Source organism: Apteryx rowi, unplaced genomic scaffold, assembly GCF_003343035.1.
Source record: "Apteryx rowi isolate R43461 unplaced genomic scaffold, aptRow1 scaffold_205, whole genome shotgun sequence".
NCBI classification, from domain to species: Eukaryota; Metazoa; Chordata; class Aves; order Apterygiformes; family Apterygidae; genus Apteryx; species Apteryx rowi.
The window spans coordinates 88185-110333 of NW_020448364.1; the positions used below are offsets into that span (position 1 = coordinate 88185).

The 22149-nt window shown below is 39.1% G+C and overlaps 1 protein-coding gene across 1 annotated transcript; it reads right to left on the minus strand.

Moving 5' to 3' along the window:
• Positions 1-1251: 1251 nt before the first annotated feature.
• Positions 1252-11882, minus strand: LOC112965186 (cysteine-rich venom protein-like). The gene is given in 10 exon segments (XM_026063959.1): positions 1252-1379; positions 2479-2567; positions 3122-3216; positions 4470-4615; positions 6172-6259; positions 6760-6873; positions 7104-7109; positions 8633-8694; positions 11709-11750; positions 11753-11882. Coding segments are annotated over 10 exon segments (900 nt in total).
• Between the last annotated feature and the right edge of the window lie 10267 nt (positions 11883-22149).

The following is a 22149-nucleotide window of genomic DNA, read 5'->3' on the forward strand; positions in this document are numbered from 1 at the left end:
GTTGAAATTATTCTCTATCTAAGGCTTCTGTAGACCTGGAAGCTGAGTAGCTAGGAAACTATGACAACATGATCCTTCCTACAAGAGCACAGGAAGGTGAAACCATCTTAAGGTGAGACTAAAACATCATTTAGTCCCATGGTTGACTGCACCGTGGAACACTTGCTCCTCAGTGGTCACAGAAGTGGATATCACATGTTATTTATATTAATGGTCATTTTCTCTGAAAGAGAGTCTGAGAGAAAGTTGTTTGCCTGACTACTATTTTTCCATAGGAAATCTTCAGTTTCTCATGTGAACAGTTTCTGCTTATGCTGCTAAAGAAGCAGCCTTCCATCAAGACTGAATGCTGATAAAGCCACAAAGTTGGTGGAAATTAAGTAAACTGTATTTCATGATAATAAGAAAGAATGAAAATTAAAATGAATTGCTCAGTGAAGAATCAGTAATTTAATGAGTGATATAGAACTACCAAATATTTAAAAAATATTTTTTCAAGACACCTCTACTTGTTATTAAAAGCAAAATTTCCAAATGTGGGGACCCTCCTTCCTTGGCTACTTATTTGCATGAATTAAACCCTTTTCTCAGATAGGTCTTTTCTTTTAGAGAACAAATTTGGTTACCTTTGTTTATGCTAAGTATAACCTTATACTATAAACAGAACCATCCATTTGAATGAATTACAGACTTTTTCCCATTAAAGGCAACGGAGTGTTTTAGAGTAAAATGTATGTTAGCAAAAACACAAATTCTAACTGAGAATAGTTCTAACGGAAACTGCTCTGCTCTCCTGATATCCTTTTAAAGCTACACATTTCAGGTAATGCTGTTTATCTGCTGGTCCAGTTAACAGTAACACGGTTCAAAATGTTGGTCAAGTCAAGATCACTTGCATGAACAAGGGCTATGCAGCTATGCTGAGAGCGTCTGAAACATATGGAAATACAGAACTTTAAACAATGCTCCTTAGATAACAGTTTTAGAGAAGGAAGACCTGAAATGTTGAACATGATATATGTCTGGTACCCAAATGCCAAATTTCAACCAAGAAATTCCACTATACTTCCAGAGGACTATGCAAATAAAACATGTACAAGATCCTACAGCTGTCTCTGATGTGAGTAACTCACGTCTATGTGAGGAACTTAGTCCTTCTGCATGCATGAAAGAGGAGAGATAAAATCTGTTTTTGTGAAAGTTATTGTCATTAAAGAGATGGATACCCAGGCAGGGAGGAGTCCGAGCCTGTTACTTTATTTCAGTTTTGCATTGGCAGGTAGCAGGGCAATTCAGCTTAACAAAGTTAAAGGCACATCCAAAAGACTTTGCCAAGTCAGGACAGTTGGCATAAACATCCACATACTTGCAAGGGTTGGCTGAAAAAGAATTGAAACATAAAATTAATCAATCATAAATGGGAAACTTTTTCCTTTCAGAATAATTTTTCATCAGCGTTTCTTTTTTCTTTAATTTTTTCCTCTTTGTTGTCATTTATCCCACAAAAGCATCCAAAACCTTTGACCACACATACAATATTCTTAGCTCTTTCAAGGAGGTTTGCTATTTAAATTACAAGGTGTTTTGAAGCTTTCTTCCTCTGTACTACAGTTCGTGATGATAATTAGCCCAAATAATAACAGAAGTGAGATTTGAAGGTAAGTTTTATATTAATGAGACTTAACCCATATGCCTTTATTTTCTATTAGAATTCTTGTGCAAAGAAAGTGTGATTCAAATTTGTTAATCTCTTATTCTGTCAAGTTTGATGCTATTGCTATCTGATCAATGACTACTGTTCAAAAGAAAGAAGAGATAAAGATAAGAAAATCTCCTGTTTTCCTGGCACTGCCTATATTCAAGCATCAGAATTGCCTTTCCTGGGTGTGGAAAAGCATATGGACTGAAGTTGGAGATTGGAAACTCAGATTTTCTTGCTACCCCCTGTATAAATATATCTTTAACCTCACTGCAATCAATGGATCTTCTTGTGCTAGGAAGTATTCATGAGAGTTTCCATACTGAGACCGAGACATTGTCACCTTTAATGAAGAGATGGAGAATGATCTCTGGAGCTATCTGGGCCATATGAATGTCTTGATCTGTGCCCTTGGGACGATGAAGTGAAAGGTACCTGCCTCCCAACGTACATCACACCAGCTACTAATATCACACCAGCTAATATCTGCCCATCATTGTTACAGATTCCTTCTTCTTTGGTTTCACCCCCCAAGTTACCCCACCTAGGTAAAACACCTAACATAGTAAAGCCTGGGCCTGTCATGAGGCTTCCATAAAACAACTGATAAAAAATAATGGCACAGGAGCCTAGAGAGCATGAGTATGGATTCATAGCCTCTGTTTTTTGGCCTGGCATTTGAACAAAACAATTAAAAACTTTCCATTTGCAGAAACTAATGGATATATTTTTAAGGTATCAGCTTTACCTCAGTCACAATTTAAATGCTTAAAACTTACTGCATAGTCCATTGTCACAATTATTAGGGCAATCACCACAAGGATTTCCTTCTTTGTAGGGTTTCCCAAGTGAATCTATTCTATTCCCCCTGAAACATCAACATTACCAGCATAAAATAGAAAGTCAGTATAACATACTTAAGGGTAAAATTTAATTATATGGATGCATGCATATATTAATTTAGACTTAGGCTTTCGTTATATCTAAAACATTTTTTTCTATATTACAATATGAATGTTAAAATTAATTTTAGACAAAGTTTATAAAATCTTCACTCTACCTTAAAATCCTCACTAATGTTTTGTTATTAATGATACAGTCTGAATGGTATTGCACATATTGATGTGCCTTTCTGAATCAAGACATCAAACAGAATGTGGGAAATATTCCTATGTGATTTACCATGATGAAAATTGTGATTGTTAGGTAAAGAAAATTTAATCTGAAAATCAGTGTCACTTTTATGTTTTATGCTTTTGTTTGACAATTTGTTTTACAAGTGATCTTCTGTCTTTTCATATTCYAAAAGGTCCTCAGACCTTCATCCCAGCTATGGGTGATGTGCACAGATACACATTTCACCATCTCCTAAGTTATTTTGATAATGTAATAAGGAGTTCCAGTATCAGAATCAATACGTACGCAGGGCAGTACTGGCAGACATAAAAGCATGAAAATTTAGCCTTAGGACAGTGAGCAACTGCACATCCAACTTTATAAGACCTGTACCAAACCACCTGCAGATATAAGAATAAAAACCACAGGAGAATGAAAAAAAAMCAGATATATGCGAAAATCATTTAAATACACTGTGTGTTAATGAAACATATTGGAACCAAAATTAAGTCACTTTATTTACCCTGCATAGTAAAATATAAGTCTCATCTTGCTGGAAAGTCATAATTTTCTTTTTCCTGCTATTTACCCTTAAGGCAAAGAACATTTAGGATATAATGAGGTTTATATTCAAGAAATGTGATGGACTCTTCATGCCTCAGAACTTTTAAGTTAAGCTGTCTGTCTCTATAAAATATGTTTCCAGTCAGTTACAACTGTTGAAGAAGATGCAGGAATCAGGATGTAAAATTTTGCACCTGCGTCATGTGCAGGTGAACAGAGGAGGTTATCATACYCCCCCCTTCCAGCTGGGACCTCTGTGAAACAATGGAGCTCTATAGATAATAGCAAAGTTATAAATATTTCCCTCCTGATAGTTTAATAACCCTATTCATACAGTATCTAAGCACTTTTCAAATACTAAACAGACAAATAAGTCTCTTCCTGCTGTTTCTTCCCGAGGTTTTGGAATACCAGTATTTACTCTGTGCATGCAAGTGATAATCGTTTGTGTGTCATACTGTGCCCATGAGTAAGGGTGTGCGTGGTTGGATACCTTAATGGAGGAAAACAAAAACAAAGGTGGTAATGGCAGAATAACAACCTGGCCCTGGTTCTGAGACCAATATATTAGAAAGCATGCAGAAAAAAAAATCATAATTCAAAAAAGCTCAAAATGATCAGGTCTTCTCCTTAGGTCAGAACCAGCTGTGCTATGGCTGGAAAGACTGCTCATCATCAGTCATCGTATTGGATGAGGAGGACATCTCTCATCACACCCAGCCAGGGTCTCCAGGGAATGGGGTGGCTGGGATGACTACATCTCTCTTACCTCTTGTCATAAATCTACGCTTGCCTCCCTGCTGCACAGGAACACTCCCTAGTACTAACCTGGGTTTGGTGTCATCTAGTTGCAAGTTTCCTAAATCAAGGCTTCAACAGCTTCTCTTGTCTAGTATACTTCCTTAACAAAAAGCTGAAAAGATGTTTAGCCTATTATTTTCATTTCTATTCTGTTACTTTGAAAGCTTTCATTCTGTTTTATCAGAATGACTCTTCTGTCTCTGGTGTGCTTATGAAAGAGCCAAAGTTGCTTAGCTGACATATAAGTATTTATTTTCTCAGGCTCAGATAAAAAAAATGTTGCATCTACCTGAGTATAATGGCCAACCACAGCACCTAGGCTTGTTGCTCCAGTGCCATAGTTGAAATCTTTCACCTCGTCATACCAGTCCTGAACAACATCTGGCCACGAGAAAGGGGCGGTTGACATGAAGAGATTTTCACCGCAGGTTACGTCTGAAAAGAGAAGGGTACTGAGAAATGCACAAAACAGACACACATGGGGAGAACCAGCAGACGGCTGTGTGATTTCAACAGCAGCTCTCATCCAGATGGGATGGTGCTTTTTTTTTTTTTTTTTTTTCCCCCCCCAGGTCAGTGACTCCACCCTTTGTCAGTACTGAAGTTGTCACTTGGCCGGTTCTCAGCGTGGCTAACCTGTCTGACTGGGAATTTGGTTGTTGACAGGGCTTCTGCACATCCATAGATGCACCTGCACATGTGCACCAAGGATTTGTTTGTGGTGACTCTAATTTTGCTATTTCAAATGTAGCAACCGTGGTCAGTATTCAGGTCACAGTTCAGTAATTTTGGGAAAATCCCAACAATTCAAACCTTACTTCTGGTAGAGAGAAAAGTATCTTCACTGTCATGTGAATTCACCTACTGTTTTCATCCAGGCAAATCCTATTGTTCCTACTGTTCTCATTCAAATTGCCAGGGGATTTTTAAAATTTTGAGTCTCGTCTTCATTAGCAATTATGCCTAGCATTGCCAGTTGGTTTTGAACCTTCACCCTTTGTCCTTTCCACCCCAGAGAGTTTTATTCAGTCCAAGCAAGCTGATTTCTGTTGTAAACTGGGTCTGGATTCTCTTCTTTCTGATGGATATTTTGGGAGAATGTTTTTTTTCACCTTCTGAAATAAATGGGATGTACTTGTAAAACTGGTGCATTTGGGGTGAGAATGGGATTTAACTTTCCTCACTTACTGGGAAGATTTATATCTAGAATTTTGTCTTCAACCCATGCGCTAGTGAAGTCACACTGAATATAACAGGTCATCTCAAATGCTTAGTCAAATGGTTTTAAAGATAAAATAAAAAAAAACACAAATTGGTCCGTGCTGTAAACCAGCTGAAATGATAGAAATGGGAAGTGGTGTCTGAGGAATGGGAATAGGGTGAAAGGGAAAAAAAAAACAAATTATGCACACCTTTTCTTTCAAAGGTTGGGAATTTAATATAAATTTGATAATTGGACAAACTGGTGACAATATTTCATATAATTTCTGTTGAACTTTTTCATGATCTTTTTACACAAATATTTTCAGTGGAATCACTCAGTTCAAATATCATTTTCTGAAACAGTCAATTGAGTAAGCTTTGTATAGAAGATAAATGCAAGGTTTCAGATGCAGTGCATCTCACCCTAAATGCTAGGTCAGATGAATCATGTCTTAGAAGTGTTWACTTCCTTCCATTTAATGTATAGGAATATACAGTGACCAATTCTGGTTTAGATATTTACCTTGTGGACATCTTAAGTTAGAAATGTGAATCCCGTCCTTTAACTAAATTATCAAATTTTAATAAAACTACAAAAATACTTTTAGATACCTGAGTAACATATAGTCTCATCTCAGCAGATATGAATCCATGAAGTTGAAAATATGTGAACACATTATTTTAGCTTCATTTTGATATCAGCTAATTCAAAAATCTCATGTCTGTAAGCTGGTCACATGGATAACACAAATGATAAATTATTCAGTTAGCACTCATACTTTACTTACTGATTTTCCTCATGTCTGCAGGACTGTGGCTTAAAGTACATTGATTTGCCCAAGCTTCAGCATTCTTTGCAATTTCAGGACTCCATTCCTTAATGAAAGGAGAAAATATTAGTCATTCAGATATGTACCGCTTAATAACCCCTCATGGAGAAACAACGTTTTGKAAATTACACTTTTAATCAGAAAAAAATCTTATGCGAATCCTTTTTCTACCCCCCCTTTTTTAGGGAGGAGGAACAACTAAATAACTGTGCACTCATGAAAAGACTAGAAACTGTGCTGACTGACAACGAATGTGCCAGAAAAAAAGGAACAATGTTGTGTTTCCTCCTTTTCCTCTTCATTTTCCTTCAAAAGAAAGAGACATCATTGTTCATACACCACAAAATTTGCCAGACCTTTTTTCCTGTCTTCCCAACATTATATTTCTCTTGGTACTGCCTGTGCTCAGTATTCCTAGCACTTCAACATAGGAAAGATTGGGAGAGTGCATTTGCTGCTAACTTAAATAATGTGATCTTGCACATGGTCCTGTATCTCTCTCATAGGGTCTGTTATTCATTGCAAATGGAAATGCAGGTGACTTACCATCTTCAACATGTTGCTGGCAGATGGTTTTACTCCTCTTCTGAGGGCATTGTGCTTGTCAACAATCAGCTTTTGTTGATCTGCTTTGCTAGTTGACAGAGCATCAAAACTTACCTAAATTGAAAGACCATGTTATATTTCTTATTTATTTGAATGTAACTAAATCCTGAATACTGTCTAGGAAATGTTAAAATGCTAAAATACTAACATCAACCTAAGAAATAGTCCTTGTGGTGAAGGAGGTGTTATAATTTGTTTCCTAGGTCTATCTAGGGGTTGTTCCCCGCTGCGTAGCACTTTGAATGATTCCATCACTTGGAGCTTAGCAGTAATAAAAATACCACCGGTTCCTGTATTGCATCTGCCAGTCCACTTCAGATGTCTAGCATATCTTATCTCATGTGACATGAGACTCTTAAATTTAGGCAACTGTATCAGACTCAATTTATTGTTATTATAATTTCCTTCACAAAGATTTGGGGGAAACAGGATCTAAAAATCAGACAAAGACCGGGGTGTGCTTATGATGCTTTCCCCTTCTTCAACATTTTAAACGTGCCTATCAATTTCTGTTTACTGAAGGACATGTATAATCATAGGATTGTCACAGACTTCTCGTGATGCTTCCATCAGGAGATCCCACTGCACAGAAAATAAGGTGTCAATGTTTTCTTCCACTCCTGCCATAACTGACTGTATTTCTCAAACTTTTCCTGTATTTTCTAATAGAAAGAATAGCCATAGGAAAAATTCTGCCTCTTCTTTACAATCTTTCTCACCAGTTTTCTAGGCTACAGCATGGAGAGCAGAAATTGAAAAATCCCATCATATTTTTAGGCTACTGTTCTCTACTATGTCTTGAGTGTAACAGTTGTTACTGTTATTTTTGTCATACTACACTTCATACCAATGTATGAATAACTTGATACTTCYTAGAATAAGGTAATTAGTTACCTATGTCCATACATTCAGATGGATTTATTGATGTTTATTTTTAGTGGTATGATAGTACTGTGTAAGAAAATCTTCTTTGTAAGTATTTATTTTCACAGGTCATGACAATCCAGCCACATTCAGTATTATTTTTCCTACATCTAATGTATTTTTAGACATCAGTATTTAAAAGATTTGCTGGKTTTTTTTTATTCATAAGCCAATAAATGTCATTTAGCTGTAAAGTTTTCATCCAATGATCCCGTACTCTTCTGCCTAATTCCAGTGGGACTAGTCAAGAACCAAGCATATCATTTGTATTTGCCATTTAATATACTTAGATGAGCTTCAGTGCTTATAGCATTAGAAAAGCAGTATTTGTAGAAAGAAGTAGTTCTAGTAAACCAACTGATATAAAGGGGAAAAAAATGGTCAAGCCTTCAGCCACATTAATATTTCCAAAGCAAAAATAGCAAACTTCCAACTTCAGACTTGTTAAGAGTTGGGAGGAACTACTCTAAGTGTACATTGATTATGTTAAYGAATTAAGCTGTCTGAAGGAAACCAGTGATGCCTGTTCAGAGGATGGGACTGTGAGGCAAGGGAGAGGCACACAGGTCTCTGTCCCTGTGGGCTGGATCTTCAGAAAGTGTGTGTGTGGGGGGGGGGGTCTGGGAAACACAGTTACAGGTAACCCTGAGCCAATAGGGGATTTAGTGTGAAAATGTGGGTGCAGTCTACTGCTTTGAAATTAGGCAGACCTTGGGAATAGAGGTTCTCTGTGGCACCAGACTTCAAGGATATTGTCTCTCCAAAGCCCAGATATCTAACAAGACTCTTCCTACACATGACCGGTGTGCATAGGAAAAGCCAGATTCAATCAGGCCTCGAGTCTGTCAAGGCCAATCCAGGTTTTCCGAATGCAAAGCATGGATCCTACCTCTCCAGTGGATCGAGGCAGCACAGCTGCGAGACACAGGAACACTGCTGGCAGAATCATCTCTGAAAAGGGAAGAATGGGGATTTTTGTTATTTTTTTTTCCCTTTATGGAGCTTTCATCTCTCTGAACATGTAACACATCTCTCTCCCGTGCATCTCCAGATGTTTTCTCAAGCAGCAAGGTAATGATTTCTTTCTTTCTTTCCTCGTTCTCTCTTCCTCCCATTTTTAGAAGTAAAAAAAATTAAAATTCATTCCTTCTCTACTTTTTAAAATTTCTAGAAACAGTATGAATCAATTGCTTTGTATATTTTGTACTTCCTGGTCAAATCGTGATTTATTCCCTTCATCTGAGTTCACAGTGTAGGAGGATGTTTGTATTTTCCTTCCTATAGAAAGAATTCAGTTTGCTGCAAAACTGCCAGTGGTGAACACTGTTTTTAGTTTGTTTCTGTGCCTGCATAAGTCTGAAACTTTCCCTAATCTTCATTGCCTGCTTTGATAGGACTGTGTTAGTTGAAATGGGAGTTYAGACACATATGCAGGCTTCTACATTTAGGTGTCTGAGTCTGGAGTCAAAGCTATTGCTTAAGAACCAATGCTGGACTATTGCTGTGAAGCTTCTTCACACGTGAGCTGGGTCTGAACTGGCTGGACCAGAAATAGACCAGCACTGGCTTCCCAGGGAATTTGTTTCAAAAAGCTTTTTTTTTTCCTCTCTAAAAAAAAAAACAAAACAAACTCTTGATCAAAAAAACAAGTAGTGCAGAGTGGGTACAGAAACAGGAGCCTTCTCTAATTGAACAAGCAACCACCAGACTTTGGACCAGCCAAGGCTGTGCTGGCTTAGGAGACTCAAAGCTTTGAACCATCCCACTACAGTGGCCCAGACGGTAATAAGATCATTATATTTGGTATCTGATTGCAACCAGCCATAGGAGTTATATTCAGCTTGTTTCTGCTTTGCTACCTGGGGCAGACAGGCAGGTGACTAGACTGGAATTTACTTGTTTTGGCAGTTTTCCCAAACCCCTCTCCAAGAGAATTTTTGGGCATGTTGCCACAGAGATATGTTATTAACTTAAGCTCTTATTTGGCTTTGAGAGGCTGCTGGTTTTAGTTTTAATTTATTCCTGGGGAGAGGCCAATAGGGCTTCCTGGCCTTTCCATACCCAGCAAGGCCTCTTTACCTTGAGGCAACCAGTTTATATAAAACACAAGGTGTTCCTGCTCATGGAGAACATGCGGGTAAGAATAACTGCCCTTTTCCAAATGGTACATTTTCCTCACCAAATCTCTTACGTGACACTGGAGGCAACACATAGTTTCCAGCCTGTAGAAAGAGAAGCTGCTCCAGAAAGCAGACCAAAACCTCTTTAAATGGACTGAATATGGGCAGTTGTGGCCATGTCTGCGCCAAGAAACTGAAACATGCCAGGGCCGTCTCTCTAGTCCAGAGGCCAGAAAAGGCACAGATTGGCAACATTTGTAGTATGGCTCAGCCTCCAAAACAAGGTGGCTTCATCCAAGCTCGGGGAAGATACACTTGGCCCAGACAATACTGGGAACTACTCAGTTAATTAACAGTTTGTGTGGTCGAGTTCCAGTTCTTGGAATTGGTTAATGGCACTATTTAATTTAGAGATAATCTGCTTCTTTCTTGAAACACTCTGGGATCGCACAAGGTTTTTCTTAGTACCTTTTCTACGACACTTATTTCTTAGAGCTTTTGCAAAAGTTTTCAGTGTATATACACTAGGAGTTTAAAGACAAAAGATTATAGTCCCACTAACATGAAAGATGATTCTTTTCCCTTCTTTCCTAACTAGAAAGTAAGTAGAGGTGTGGGTTATTTTTAGCTGCACTCAAATTGCAAGCAAAAATACATCTTTTTAGTAGCCAGATTCTCAAATAAAAAATGAACCTTTTAGCACTTAAAACATTTTAAAATAATTTTTCTGCCTCCAGTGAAAATAGCTGTTCCTTGAAATTGTCAGGCATTCTATTTTGCAAGCAAAACTGAAGAAGCTGACTTAAAGACAGAGCCAAAATATTGATCTTCTGGGATATTTTTTATGAATTTAATTAATATATCCATTAAATGAATATAATTGGTAATTTAATACATGATGCAAATTGCAAAACGCCATTGGAATGCTTTTTAAGAATCGGTGGGTTTCCTGCTCCAAGATACTAACGTACTTTTGGCAGTCCCACAGGTTTCAACCAAATGCTTATAGTTTAAGAGATGTAAATTTAATTGCTCTGCATTAATTTCTAGGCACCGGTCCTAAAATCAGTCTCTCCATCCCCCCTCCCTTGTCCCCCTCAGTCAAACATAAATCAGGACATATGCCAAGTCTTACTGACTTTCCTGCAACTCCATCTGTGTGCAGGGACCTGCCACTGAAAGACAGTGCTTCAGCATCCCTAGTTTGTCAAACAACCCCTAGTTTGGCGAACTTGTGAGAATTTTTTTCCCTTCCCTCCTTTCAAAGGCTCAATCCCAGGGAAAAAAAAAAAAAAAGCATCCTATATTATTCACACAACTGAGTCTGTATTATAAAAGAGCATCCCCATTAATTTTTATTATCCTTGAAAATGACCTGAAACGGACTAATACAAGCTGTCATTTCACTTGCACAGCATTGACGCGTAAGGTCCTATTAAGTAACCACTTTGTGCAAGAGAAAGGTGGTAATTTCCCAACACTGAAAAGAAGTGATGATAGCTACACATAGCAATAGAGTATACTGAACTGAATATATATTCAATTCAATACATTCAGTCTGTCTCTATCTCCTTCTCTATGTATATCTAATTTTCTGCCAAGATGCTCCTTTCTTGTATATGGGCCACTTTACATCCATTTTTGATTGTTCATCAGATTTCTCTCCTTATTTTCAGCTTGCACTGTGCCACTGCCTATCTAATCCTTACTTTTAATTGAATAAAATCCTCTTTCTGTGATCCTCCTAACTTGTTCAAGAGACCAGAAGCCTCCAACAATAGGTTACATTTTAATAMCAGAAAAAAATTGCAATACGTTAAACAAAAAAGTCAATGTAAATTCTACCTTTTGATTCCAGGAAGATTGGAAGTTTCTTCTGTGACTCTCAGGTGGTTGTGGAAGTGACCAGGGTTCCTCGCTGGAGCATGATTTATAGCTCCTCTGTTTCCTGATAGGACAAGGTGAGTCAGCRTCACAGGTATTGTAAAATTCATACGGTGACCAGATAGAACAGCGCATTTGTCATGTGCACATTCTTCCAAGAAGGAGGTTGTTTGCTTCGTTCCATTTTTATTTCCTCCTGCTTTTTGTTTTGGATCAGATGCAACACTCTGAAATGAGTTTTGTATGTATTTGTCATTACACGTAAAATTTGCAGTCAATGTGAATGCCAGGTACAAAGGCTCTCTGCTAATGATTGACGCATCCAGTTACAGTAAAGGCTTGAGCTTAATCTCCAGCAATGCAAATAAAGTCAGTTGGCTACTGAAGTGTCTCCAGATTGACATTGTTGTAACCAAGGTAGAATCTTGCCCATTGATTTTTCTGCAGGAAAAAAAAGAAATCTTGGGCAAAATTACTGTTCGTACTATGGCTTCTTTATATCGCTCCAGTAGTGTAAAATTCAAAGCGCCAAGGGTGTTACTTTAATGGATACTTTTACCCAAGACTGGATAAAGATTAAAAGATTATTGTTTGCACTAATATTAAAGCACACACAACAGCCTTATTTGGCATTTCTTAGTTACCTAGGTTAAGATGAGAATGGATAGAAATACTACCAGATCAGAGGGGTATTTGTGTGCATTCACTATGTGTGGGTATTAATTGTCCCTGTCCAAATTCAGTCTCAAGTCATTACTGACCAGAGCAATTGTCATTCTCTGCTCTTATACAAAAAATGGGGTATTTTTCTATTTAAATTAAATTCTTCCTTCTTAGTCTCACAACTCATACCCTAGTACCTGTGAAGTATGACCTTCCAAAACAATCTTTTGCTTTGTATTACCTAGGAAACCAGTGCATTGGCTATACTGGATGAAATGGTAGTGGTGCGGTTTGTTGTTTCATAATTATATGGAAAGGAACATGCTCTCGGCAAGTTTGTGGTTGACACCAAATCGGAGGGAGCAGTCAATATGCTGGATAATAAGGCTGTCATTCAGAGGGACCTTTACAATCTGGAGAAATGATCTGACAGAAATGATCTGACAGAAGTCRCTTGGCTAGGGACCAATTGGCTAAGAAGCAGCTCTAACAAAACGCATTTGAGGGTTTTTGGTGGACAACAAGTTACACATGAATCAGCAGTACGCCCTAGTAACAGTGAAGGCTAACCATGTGTTGTACTGCATTAGCCAGTATGTAGCCGGAGGATTGAAAACAGTGATTATATCCTCCTTTTCAGCATTTGTGAGACTGTATCTGGAGTACTGTGTCCAGTTTTGGACTCCCCAGGACAAGACAGACATTCACAAACTGGAGTGAGTCTAGCAAAGGGCGACTATGTTGGTTAGGGGAAAGACTCAGACAGACTCTTCTAAGATGCTCACGGTGAATGGATGTGAGGTAAGGGTCAGAAATCGCAATTCTGACCAGATATTATAAAAAATGTTTTTACAGTGAAGTTTGTTAAGCACTGCAGCAGGTTGCCTAGACAGGTGGTGGATTTTGCATCCCTGGAGATATTCAGAACTTGACTGGACAAGGTGCTGAGCAACCTAATCTAACTTTCAAGATGGCCATGCTTTGAGCATAGGGTGTGACCAGCTGAGCTCCAGAGCTCCTTTACAACCAAAAAATACTATATGGTTCTATGATTTTATATTGTTTACACTGGTAGAACACAGAACTGGGCTTTACTTCTTGACAGATATGATGATTTAATTAATTACAGTAGGAAACTAATTGCTGTTATATGAGAAAGCAAGTGTTACTAGCATTATCCTATAATTACTGCTAATGGAAAAGGCTGCATTCTTGTCACCTGTGAACCATGGCTCTTAAGGCTAAGAGTAGTTATTGTGCTTATGTCAGTCACCTCTACACCTAATATACATTGGGATCTCTTGAGTCAACTCCCCATTCAAGTGTAAGAGCTGCTTATAAACCCGAGTGCMTGATTCAGAACAACATCGTATCCTAAAACAACATCTGCAGTCAACAGAGATTCTGCCATGGCATTTAATAAATTCTTCCTGTAGTCAATTATCTTGCCTGTCAAAAACATGCATTGCATAAAGATAGTCTTAGAAATTGCCTCTCTGGCTGTAGAGTTCAATCTCCTATCAGTTGCAGTGATGTACATTTATTTTCATAAGCCAGTTCCAGTTTGAATTTCCATGCCTTCCATTTCGAGTCTTCGGATCTCATTTATCTTCATGTAAAAACTTCCCTATTACTACATTCTGTTCTTGGTGAAGGCCTTAGCTATGATGACCTTGGAATCACAGAATACTTGAGGCAAGACGACCTCTGGAGATCGTCTATTCCAACCCTCCACWATCAGAGAAGGGTCACCTACAGCAGGCTGCTCAGGGCTGTGTGCAGTGAGGTTTTGAATATCTCCAAAGACAGAGACTCCACAACCCCTCTGGGCAACCTGTTCCAGTGTGCAACCACACTCACAGTGAAGAATTGTTTTCTTATGTTTAAATGGAATTTCCTGTGTTTCAGTTTGTGCCCATTGACGCTTGTCCTGTCACTGGGCACCACTGAGAAGAGCCTGGTTCCATCTTCTTTACACCCTCCCCTCAGGTACTTATATACACTGATAAGATCCCCCTGAGCCTTCTCTTCTCCACGCTGTCCGGAGAACAGTCCCAGCTCTCTCAGCCTCTGCTTATATGACAGGTGCTCCAATCACTTAATCATCCTTGCGGCCCTTTGCTGGACTTGCTGCAGTAGCTCCATGTCTCTCTTGTATTGGGGAGCCCAGAACTGGACCCARCACTGCAAATGGGTCTCACCAGTGCTGAGCAGACAGGGAGGATCACAAAAACCCTTCCTAATGCACCCCAGGATACCATTGGCCTTCTTGGTCACAAGGGCATATTGCTGGCTTAGGGTCAACTTGCTGTCCACCAGCACTCCCAGGTCCTCCTCTCCAGGGCTGCTTTCCAGCAGGTCAGCCCCCAACCTGTCCTGGTGCATGGGGTTGTTCCTCCCCAGGTGCAGGACTTTGCACTTCCCTTTGTTGTACTTCATAATGTTCCCCYCTGCCCATTTCTCCAGCCTGTCAATGTCCCTCTGAATGGYACCACAACCCTCTCGTGTATGGACCACTCCTCCCAATTTTGTATCATCTGCAAATCTGCTAAGGTTTCACTCTGTCCCATCATCCAGGTCATTAATGAAGATGTTAAAAAATATTTGCCCCAGCATGGACCCCTGGGAACACCACTACTGATTGACCTGCAGCTGGACGTCGGGCCACCAGTGCAGCAGTTCAACCAGTTTTAAATCCATCTCTCTGACCACTTATCTAGCCTGTACTTCATTGATTTGTCTATGAGGATGTTACGGAAGACAGTGTCAAAAGCCTTGCTAAAGCTGAGAAAAACAACATCTGTTGCTCTCCCCTCATCCACTGAACCAGTCATCTCATGATTTCGTCTTCATAAATCCATGCTTATCAGTCACCTTCTCGCTTTTGGAAAGGGTTTCCAGGATTATTTACTTCATCAACTTTCCAGGGATTGAGGTGAGCCCAACCAGTCTGTAGTTCCCCAGGACATCCTTGTTGCCCTTCTTGAAGACAGGGATGACATTTGCTCTTTTCCAATCTTCAGAAAACCACTCTGATCACTATGATCTTTTAAAGATAATCGAGAGTGGCTTCACAATGAAAATGGCCAGCTCCCTCAGCACTTATGGGTGCATCCACTCAGGTCCTATGGACTTGTGTATGACCGTTCTGTTTAAATGTTCCCTAACCTGATTGTTCTCTGATGAGCTCTTCTGCTATCACTTTCTAACTGCTATATTTGGCATGTCTTCCACTCGTTTAGTCACTCATGGCTCTTCTTTAAACTCTAACCTGTAATGCAGGTGAAGTTAGGGCAGTCTGGAGTGAACCCACTGTTTTTTAAGTGAGCTATCCTCAGTTTATTCTGTGGGATGCTGTGTACTCCCTCACTCCTGTACTCTTGGCTCAGAGAGCACCAAAAACACAAGTGAACAAGATGAGGATTGAGTTTCTAGTACTACAGTCACTGTAGTGACCTGCATAGYCTTAACTCAGGAAGCAGTCCCTATTCAAACACTGCAGGATTCCCATAAATAGTGTACTGTGTCCTCATATTCTCCAGACGTGGGAGATGACTCAGTTTAAGTCCACCAGAATCTTAAATGGCTGTCTTGCTCTGTTAAATCTATTATGTCCTTGCTCTGTTTTGTTCTGAGAATTCATTTCACTATTAGATTTAATTGAAATGCCTCGTTATCCGTAATCAAAAAATTTAGTATTAGATTTACTGTTAAAAGAATTCCTTCTTAGTGTATAAAAGCTAACTTAAAACAAAAAGTACAAATAATTAAAAATATTTGGGAAAAAAACTAAGAAAGACACGTCAGTTGTTGAATGTCTAGTAAAAGCTGATCTAACCAGCTTTCCCCTCCCTCCCCTCCCCCCAAAACATCTTTTTCTGCCTGGCTGCTTCTTTTCATGAAATTTGGGGAAATTARTTTCTTTGATGTCACTGAAGCTAGTCAGGTTCAGCTCCCTTGATAGCAAATGGAGAAAAATGGACACTTCCAGAATGTGAATCATTGTATCCTGTATCAGTTATCTAAAACAATTACATCCACGAAAGCCTAAAATGCCTGTTTTACTTCATTTTCTCTAAATAGAGCCTAGAGCAACTAACTCAGATGTAGACTTCTATACTGAGGATGTCTAAAGGTCAACGAAATAAATCACATCCGCTGAGGAAGAAAAGTGGTCACACACAGAGAAAACATGATTATCTAAACCTCACTTCTCTAGTAAATCAATTACATCTCAGGCATTTCTAATGGGTCTGTATGTCTGTCATTGCTAACATAAATATAATTCCTTGTCTTTTTTTTTTTAAGTTTCTCTGCCAGCTCCCCATGACTCCATCTCATCAACCATAAGCTACTTGTTTCCAATTTAAATGTATGTAGAGCCCCTCTGTCTCCTGACATTTGCTTTTCACCACTCTTCAAATCCTGACTTTGACTTCCTCAGCCCCTGGTGCTGACTTTCACCTTTCAGTTGCTAAATTTTCAGTGTTTTCAGTTTTGTTATGGGAAAGTGGCCTATAAATGTCCCCAGAACTATCTCTGTAGCCCTCTCTCCATGTGATCCCTTCTTTGCTCTGATGCCTACAAAACATTTCAGAGCAGTAAGGTAGCTTCTAAACCGTGGATTTGGCCTTGCAAATAGATCAAAACCATTTCATTGTGTCCTTATTATGTCCAATTGTTATCCCCATTTATCTATATCCTTCTTTTGTCTTTTCCATAGTTGGATATAAACCCTCTAGGATGAAAAGCATCCTTTTGTTCTCATTTGTACAACATCATGTAAGATGGTATGGAACAGGGTCTTGGAAGTTATTATGGCACAAACAAATAGCACTAATAAACTATGTAAAGAATTGTACCTCAGATTCCTCTCGCCTGTGTTTAGATATCTAGATRATACTTATCTAGTATAAGATAGGTATCTAGATTCTCTCAGTAATCAACAGAGAGAGGCACCTTTCTCTTCCTATCTTTGRCACCTATCTTAAGTAAATTAGCCTCTAAAAGTATCTTTCTCTTCCTGTTGACTGCACAGAAAGTCTAACATAGTCTAGACACTGCTTAGGTCACCTGTTATATATTCTGCAAGAGTGTCACAAGATATCTTGGGAATTTTCCTGAAACGATAGATCCTTGCACACCTGTGGCCTGGGAACCTGCTCTGTTAGCCGTGCTTACCCCTGTGACTCTGTGCAGTATGTAGCAGGAGCTGCAGGTGATGAACTGTTTGATAGCTCTTAAATCAGAGTGTCTGCAGGCTGGGTTGTCACTTCTAACTACACGGGCCTTGTATGTGCAAGATGCATGGACCTTGCACATGGACGGAGGAGTCGAGGGTGATTGCATTGAGTGTGGAAGCCACGCTAAGAGACGCACCTGTAGCATGTCCCCAGCATTATTGTTGTTCACTGTTCTGTTAAAAATCTCTGTTTTCCAAATGGTATATCATTTTCACCAAGACACTGTGTGTAAAAGAGGAAGGAGAGGACAGAGTTGCCCTGTGCATGCCCCTGATTCTGTGATCTATATGCACTAGAACAGCTTAGGATACAAAGCTCTCAGATACCAGCTATGCTGCAGGGATGGTATCTTGGCTGCAAAGCACAGGGAAAATGCCACAGCTCTGACAGGCGGTTGTGGGATGTAGAAGCATGAAAACTTCTGAAACCCCAGTCTGCCACCAAAATATTCCTGTATGTGGGAGAAAGTCCCCAAATATCTGGATATTCTTGGGTTTGGGCCAATTTTGTGATCGTAGAAAGAATTACATGAGGATCTGGTGGGGAAAAAGTCATTATTAACGTAGATTAAGATTCCTCTCTGCTAGGTTTAGCAATCTAAAAATTAGTGTTAGGTCTTTACATTTGCAGACACTTCCAGGTTCACCCAACTTACAGACCAGCTTTGGGGTGACATCCCTGCTCACTGACTAAAACAAACACCTAAATTTAGGGATAGAGAAACATTTGAGATCAAAATTTCACTTAGAGGTATACAATCATTTCTGTTCATCAGTTCTTTATTATAAGTGGGTGGAGTCGTCTCATTCTCTGTCTGACACAAACTGAAAGCCTGAGTGCTCATCCGGGGTTTCATGCCTGTTACACAAATGGAAGAGTCAATAAATGCATTGCTTTTACAGGCCAAAGAGGCGTTCTGGCAACTTACCCACTGATATTTTAGACACAATGGGCCACATTCTTTTCTCATGCTCCATATGACTAAAATTATTCGAGGATATCATTTTTTTATTATCCTGAACAAAAGTGTGCTCTTTTTCTATGTAGCATCTGCGTTTATCTCAGGGAGGTAATTCCTTTATGAAAAGTATAACCTCAGATCACATGCTTGATAAAGATTTTGTGTCCATGACTGAGATTCCAAAGTATATTAATAATCCTGAAAGAAACATGATGCCTTAGCTTTTATTTCTRTTTCACTCTCTGGTCTGCCAAGGCCTCAGTTTGTACCATAAACTCATGGCAATGTTGTGCTGTTAAGCACAGCCTTTAGAAAACAGCAACCTGCAGACTCTACTATGCATCTTTAGGAACAGGCTGGCTGCAGAGTCAACCACTGAGGCATGGCGCCTCCATCCTGGGAAAGATGTTTTTTTCAAGAATCAGTGTCTCTTTTTTCTCCCACAACCACCCCTAACTTCTGAAGGGAGGGCACAGCACACCGGCTCTTCTGTAGCTCTTCCCGGAGTACTAACGTCAATAACTCTAAGCAAGCATGACTTAGAAAAAGGTTAAGCAGCTCCTTTATYTAGTAACTTCACAGCTCTGCCATAACAAATGCATTTAGCAACACTGCATTTATTTAGAAGGATTGTGTTTCATGGATGTATGCTATTAGGCAGCCACACAGAAAAGTGCAACTAAAAATGAAAGTTCCCTAGATTATCTGAAAGAAGTGTTTCCTTGTTTGGGGGTAAGAAGTTGCTTATCCCTATTTAAACAGTATCACAAGTTTGTACAACTATTTCCTCATATCATCACCATGCTTTTGCATTAGGCCTCATTTGACGCCTTTGATTCTCAACATGCCTGCTGTTCCCAACTCTGGGGATAAAAACAAGAAAAAGAAAAGGTCAAGAAGAGTATATAAATGTCGTGGAAGGAGCTGTCTATCTGTGATATCCATTTTGGGGCTGGAAATGATAATAGAAAAGAAGCATTCTGTGGATTTTTGTAAAAGTTCCATATAGCATACTTCCTAGCCCTTGTTGCACATGGATCCTTAAAAAAGAAAGGAAAAAAAAAAAGTGTATCCAAGGGCTTGCTTCAAAATTCAGTATCTTCCAAGAGTGCTACATGGCTGGACTAGTGGAAATCTCATTTCCCTCCTTCCCAAAGCCTTTTTTTTTTTTTTTTTTAAAGTACGATCTAGCCTTTAAATTGTACAAACCCTGAGGTGGTCTAAAGCAGGAGTCTGTTAAAGRAATGGAGTGCAAGGTCTTGTGTATCATTTAAGATTAGTAATGCACTTTATTAAGAATTGCATACGGGGAATTAAAAATAAATTTTGTGTTTTCCTTTTTCATTCCCTGTATGCATTTGTTTATCTCTCCATGCCTCTGAATACAGAAGAAAATCCCATGAGCAAGGAGAGAGTTTTATGTTCATGGTGGAAGCCTATTCTGCTCCAACAGCTGTGGTTCCAAGAGCATTGAAAAGCTGGAATAAATCTCTAAGTCTTTTGAGCTGGCTGGAGACAAGTTGGTTGAAAATTCAGATGTTATTCCATTGGCTGTAGGGTAGTAATTAGGTTATCACATGAAAAGACTTGAGCACTGCACTGTCACATCCCTTCTCATTGCCAAGAACAGTTTCCATTCAATCCCAACATCCTATTTACTCTTTATTATGTCCTCCATGAGTGTGTGACAGAAAGAAAGGGCTCCAGGAGCCAAAAAGAGCTTCTGTGGACTTTTTCAACAACTCTGTGAGCACACATAAGCCCCTATTAGCGATGGGGCAGAATTAACACCTCATGACCTTCGACAGCCAAGGAGAAGCCCAAAATCTTTTTGAACTGCCTCCGCAAAAAGGACCTGTCTTATCACCATGAGCAGGCAGTGTACAGGTGCAAACTTACCACAGTCAAAAACCTTAGTAATTGTTTGTGTGAATAATGTGCTTCCAGTTTATTGAGAAACCTCAAAATATTTGGCAGTCATTCCTTTTCCTCCTACAGATTAAAAAACATATCCTATCTTTAAGTACCTGGGCATGATGCCAAATGACTTCTGAAGTAATATTGTCTCCATCGTTACACTAAATCCTATGCTTATAAAGCTAATGAAAGCTGAGCTTTTTTCAGGTATTCAATGGCAAAAGACATATGCAATACAGGAAACTTTACCTAYCAACCTCCACATCTGAAGAAGCGTCATGCCAAAACTAAGTCAAGTGTGATTATGGTCAGAGAAAGAAATACAGTCAATGCTTTATAAGAAATAAGTATTTACAGGCTACACAAAGTTACAACTGTGTCCCACTGTTGTAATTATACCCAATTCCCTTTGAATTCACTTAAAAGCAAAGTTTACTGGAAATAATGATGAACAATTCAAAAGAACAGAATATTCCAAAAATTGTTAAGACCACATTACCTAAGGAAAATAAGTAGTTGAAACAGAATTCACGTAACTAGGCAAAAGCATCTGCATTTGACCAAGGCTCCTTTCACAGACATTGGAAATAAACAGGCATCTTTGGGACACACATCATTTCATCCTGAAGTTAACATCTAAATGAAATCAGATTAATTGTGTCCTAGAAGTACCTATTTCTCTCATGATTATTCGCTGGCTATATTAAAGATTCATAAAGTCCCTATTTTTTATTTTAATTCTTAATTAATAAATGGAAGAGCTGCTAAAGGTTAGCCTCTTCATTAGGATAAACAAGGTCATAGAAATGGGTGAAGGAAGGGAATAGCACACTCAAAGCTGGTTCACACCTACTGAGAGTTAGTCTTTCCTGTTCTTTTCTTCTCGTTATGGTGAATTTCTATAGCTTCTCTCTGGTTTGTATGTAATTTGCTCTTGTTTCTCATGCTGGGGAGAGTCACACCTGTGAAGACAGATTGAGAAAAGGCAGAATCCAGCTGGAGCCAGGGCAAGGGGAGGAGAGTGCCAGATGTCAAATGCCAAAATGTGGAAGAGAAAGCTAACTCTCTGCCATCTGATAAAGGCTGAGCTTGAGAGGGTAAAGACGGCCTTTTTCGTTATCATCGGAAAAAGAAAGAAAGGTGCTGAATGGGAGTGAAAAAGTTCAATATCATCAAGACATAAACAGTGAAAGGAGAAAGAGAGAACTGTCCTATTGATTGTTACCACTTTAGCAAGAACTTTTGAGGATTTAAAAAAAATCAGTGGTAAAGTTATTTCTGAACACATTTCATCAATGAATGTGTCCACCCAAGTAATCTCAGAGAAGGGGAAGTAATATTAATTGCAGGATATGGTAGGAGGGAACAAATAATAAAAAAAACCAGTTGTTTCTCAAATGCAGGAAATTTGTGACTCAGTCAGAAACCRAACGTAGTTTCTATACCATAAAGCCAGCCCTTCCTTCCTCTTTCTCATACCAAAAATGTCATTAAGAGACAGCTGTGTGATGCAGAACTTCCATTTATGCTATATATCCACCAGAAGGCTCTGAAGGTCCTTCTTGGGTGTGTCCTCAGTAAGAAGTGCAGACAGTGGTGAACAAGCTTGGATTATTTG